Raw genomic sequence first — 4,650 nt, 5'->3', positions numbered from 1 at the left:
CCTGGGCGTACCCAGGCAGCACGTGGGGTTGCAGGGCCCCCCTCAGACAGGACGAGGCAGCCCCTTTCTCACGGGTTTGGGTGGCAGTCCCTGCCCGTGCTCATGGACAGGAAGGGCGGGCACGCGGCACACCCGTGAGAAAGCTTAGCCGCCTCCCGTGTCTGCGGGGAAACTGTCAGAGAAGGCGAGACGCTGAGCCCGAGCCACACAGCTCGTGAGGGCAGAGCCAGGAGGGCAGGCCCCCACACCTGCTCCCGGAGTGGATGGAGGCCGGCAGCCTTCGTCCCGGGCCTCTCGCTGCAGCCGAAGGGGACGCAGGGTGTGGCGGCGTTTGAAACGGCTCCTCGTGAGCGTGCGGGGCTGTATTTTTAGCCGCGTCGCTCACATTATGTAACCAAGCCGTCCGTGGGATCTAAATAGCACAACAGCAGGGAGACAGCCGGTCCGCGCAGGGGTGGTCGGGTTGTAGCAGGTGCTGGCGATGTGGACGGTACCCCCCCCCCAAGACCCTGATGCAGGGAGGGACCTGCGCTCCCCCCCGAGCGCCTTCCATAGAAATTGGACATTTAGGGTTCCCGTCGCCTTCCCTTGTGAAGTGTGACGCAATCTGACTGACTTTTACTTCTTTTTTGTTGTTAATCCTCACCCGAGGATGCTTTTCCATTGATTTTTTTTTTTTTAGAGAGAGAGGAACAGAGGGGAGAGACAGAGAGAGAGAAACATCGATGTGAGGGAGACATATTGACTGGTTGCCTCCCATATGCACCCCAACCAAGGCCGGGGATCAAGCCTGCAACTGAGGTATATGCCTTTGATCAGAATCGAACCCGGGACCCTTCGGTCCACAGGTTGACGCTCTGTCCACTGAGCCACACCAGCCAGGGCTGTCTTATTTCTTGAACAAGGACGTGAGGGCGCCTGTAGGGTGCCACGCGAGCACTAGAAAAGCTGTTCCGTGTGGGTGCCCAGGGGACAGAAGCTGAGAGAGCAGCACGGGGCTCCTGGGGAGACGGTAGGGCTGCTTCCCAAGGGGTGACATCCGAGCTAAGACCTAAGGGGACCGGGACGGGGGCAGGTCTCCCAGGGGAAGAACACAAGTGAAGGTGTGGAGGGAAGACATGGGTGGGAGGGTTCTGTCCGGGGCCGGGCATTGGAGACCAGCGCTGGGACCATAGGCCGGAGAGGTGGCGGGAGAAGGTACAGTTGAGCCCACGCTGCCTGTCCCTGCGCTCGCCGCGAGCTCTGCTCCGTGACCCGCCTGTCTTGCAGGGACGCTGGAGCCGCACTGGTCGGGGCTGCTGTGGACGGCCATGCTCGTCTCGCTGGCCATCGTCATCGCGCTCCCCAAACCCCACGGCATCCGGGCGCTGATCGCGTCCACGATTCTGCGGCTCATCTTCTCCGTGGGGCTGCAGCCCACGCTGTTCCTCCTGGGCGCTTTCAACGTGAGTCCGGGCCCTCGCCGCCCCTGCTCTGTGGACGTGTGCCTCAGCACGCCACCCCTCTGGTCCCGGGACCTCGGGTTTGGGCGGCAGTCCCTGTGCTTGCGGTGCAGGAAGGCAGCGTCGGGTCGGCTGGTAAAACCGCGGGCGCCGGCGGTCCCGGGTGGGCCTCTCGGTCCGGGTGGCGGCCCGGCGATGGCACGCTCCGGAACTGGCCCTCCCAGGAGTCCGGCACGAAGGGCGGTGCTGCTGAAGTGTAAGCTAGTCTTGCCGATCTGGTCGCAGGTTTGCTGGGACTGGAGATTGCAGCCAGTCAGCCCAGCGATCAGATATGAACACAGCATCCCACTGTGAGGCCACGCGGAGCAGGAGAGGCGGGAGGGTGGCCACACACAGGGCGCGGGGAGCGAGGTCGCGAGAGCATCGAGATTTCCAAGTCCGTGGTGACGTTTGGGATTGCTGTCTCCATGCACCTGAAGTGTGGAAGCCAGCGGCATGATGGGAGAACCTGAGGAGGCGGAGGCGGCTGGTGTGAGGTGGAAGATGGGCTGGAGGGGTCCAGGCAAAAGGAGGAGAGTTGGCATGGGAGGCACCGCCTTCCAGAGGTTTCCGCCCGAGGGTGTAAGGAAGCTGAGGTCACTGGCCAAGACGGGCGTGAGACGGCAAAGCAAGGCGCTGGAGTAATTCCGGCACCAGCAGCTGTCCCCGAGGGTGCGGGGCGGGGCAGCAGGGCCGGCGGGGAGGGAGCCGCGTCAAGCTGACGGCTCAGGCGAGGTGGCAAGGAAGGTGTGTCTGGGCGCGTGGAGAGGCGTGTGACGTGCAGGACCTGGCCCCGCACGGGTGACATGGCTCTGAATGCCAGGATCAGGCCCTCGGGCCTCATCCTGCGTCAGCATTTTCAGAGGCTGCTCCGGGTGAACCCTCTCAGGTGGGAAAGGGTCAGGGGTCAAGTCCGCATGGGAAACGCTGGGAGGGCTTTTCTGCAGAATTCCTTGGCCTTCCCATGATGGCCTGGAGGTTCCCGGAGGCTCCAGGGGCGGCAGGACAGACTTCTCTCAGGGTCAAGGCCAGGGCAAGGCACAGGGTTGTCTTTGCCACCGTCCCAGAAAAGACCTCGATAGGTGTCCCTGGCCCCATCCGGTCCTTGCCTGTCGCTGGACCAGCCGCTGCTGCCTGGGTGCAGTCCTCTGATTGGCCGATGGAGCCCCCAACCCCCGGACCTCCAGGGCCGACACCGGGTCAGGGCTGCACCCCCAGAGGAAAAGGAAGAATTATTCCCAGAAGAGGAGGCAGGGGATAGAATGCACCCCAAAGTCCCTTCCTTTTCTTTCCCCAAGAAAAGGTCCACCTTCCCCGTGAAATTGGGAGCGAGGGGGAAGCAGGAACTGCCTCGTTCTTATTAAACTTCACTCTTCCTGCCTCTGACGCGAGTTTCAGAAAACGCTTTCCATCTGCCGGTCGCAGGGCTGTCTGTCCCGTAAGGGTGTCGGAGATGATTCATTTTGAGCGTCGTCATTTCGGTCTGTGCTCATGTCGGGTTTTGTGGCATTCCAGTGCCACTTGGTCACCGTGGCCCCGCAGTCATTTGACGACCACGTCGCTTGGGATGTGCCTGAAAAGCAAAGTCACGAAATGACTTCGACCCACAGGGCGGTTCCCGTGGGTTTGGTGGGCACTGGGTGCAAAAGGGGGGGACAGGGGGAAGGGGGCACAGTCGTGCTTAAGTGCCTGCCCCTCTCATGCCCCAGGTCTGCAACAAAATCATCTTCCTGATGAGCTTCGTGGGCAACTGCGGCACGTTCACGCGGGGCTACCGCGCCATGGTGCTGGACGTGGAGTTCCTCTACCACCTGCTCTACCTGCTCATCTGCGCTCTCGGGCTCTTCGTGCATGAGTTCTTCTACAGCCTGCTGGTGAGCCCGCGGGCGCCCCGTGCGAACCAGAGGGTCCGGGCCCCTCACCCCAGGCCCCTCCTGTTGGTTGTAGCCCTCACCCGAGGGTATTTTTCCCATGGTTTTTAAAGGAAGAGAGAGGGGAACAGAAATTGACATGAGAGAGACGCATCAATAGGTTGCCTCCTGCACATGCCCTGATGGGGGCCAGGGATTGAACCTGCAACCAGGTACGTACCCTTGACCAGGAATTGAACCCTCAACCCTTCGGTCTGGGGGCGGGTGGGGGCAGATGCTCTAACCACTGAGAATACTGGCCAGGACACAAATCCGTCCTTTCGATTGTGATTGCTGTGCCTGCTCTAACGAGGTCGTGCCTCTGTGCGCAGTGTTGGCGAGATCTGGGAAGGAGCCCCCCCGCCCCCTGCAGGGGGCCAGGTCGGCCCACAGGAGGCCAGCGGGAAGGGCCGGCCACACTGATGTAGCAGATCCGCCTTTTACTTTTCATAACAGACGGTGCCCCCAACCCAGATCAGGAGGTGTTGCCTCTGTGTTTCTGTATTTCTTTTTTTAAAATATGTTGTTCTTGATTTTTAGAGAGGAAGGGAGAGGGAGAGAGAGAGAGAGAAACATCAATGATGAGAGAGAATCACTGATCGGCTGCCTCCTGCACGCCTCCTGCTGGGGATCGAGCCCGCAAACCGGGCATGTGCCCTGACCGGGAATCGAACCGTGACCTTCTGGTTCCTGGGTCGCGCTCAGCCACGGAGCCGGGCCGGCCGGGCTCTTCATTCCTCGGACTCGGCCAGCACTTGCCAAGGAGGGTGTTTCTGCTCCCATCCTCTCCTCAGAGGCCCGGGGTGGTCGGCGGCGGCATGAACGGGTTCAGGTTGCCATGTATGACGGTTAATGTGTCTGTAAACATGCGTGTGCGTGTGTGACTTTTTCCAAACGTCATGAGATGAAATAGCCTGTCCAGTTGCCGTGGGTGGGTAGTGGGGTGACGTGTGATGTGTTGCTCTTCGCTGTGCTCTCCTGTGGTTTCGACGTGTTCTCCCCGGGACCCGGGTAACTTTCTGTAGGAGAACCTTTTTCTTTGTGAAGCCGGGCTTGTCTGTGTTTAAAGTCAGGAGTGCTGTGGGTGGGGAGGGAAAGGTCACCTGTCTCCTCCGTGACCGGGGCCGGCGCTGGCCACGTTCTCAGCCCGGACAGTGTCACCTTCTGGCGTCCCAAGTGGCTTACTTGCTGGGTAACCTTTGACCCACATCGACATTGCCTTCTGTACCTCCTGGCTCTTCCTCGCTTCCTTTCAAGTG

At 61.0% G+C, this 4,650-nt stretch overlaps 1 protein-coding gene across 1 annotated transcript in view; it reads left to right on the top strand.

Annotated features, from left to right (window-relative positions):
* ITPR1 (inositol 1,4,5-trisphosphate receptor type 1) overlaps positions 1–4,650 on the top strand; it is a 227,042-nt gene that overhangs the window by 204,748 nt on the left and 17,644 nt on the right. Inside the window, 2 exon segments of the mRNA XM_015568305.1 lie at positions 1,270–1,445; positions 3,191–3,355. Of these exon segments, the coding sequence (XP_015423791.1) occupies positions 1,270–1,445; positions 3,191–3,355 (341 nt within the window).

The sequence above is a fragment of the Myotis davidii genome, unplaced genomic scaffold (genome assembly GCF_000327345.1).
Source record: "Myotis davidii unplaced genomic scaffold, ASM32734v1 scaffold663, whole genome shotgun sequence".
NCBI lineage: Eukaryota > Metazoa > Chordata > Mammalia > Chiroptera > Vespertilionidae > Myotis > Myotis davidii.
The sequence above is the reverse complement of the archived record's forward strand: the minus strand, read 5'-3'. Positions and strand labels throughout refer to the sequence as shown.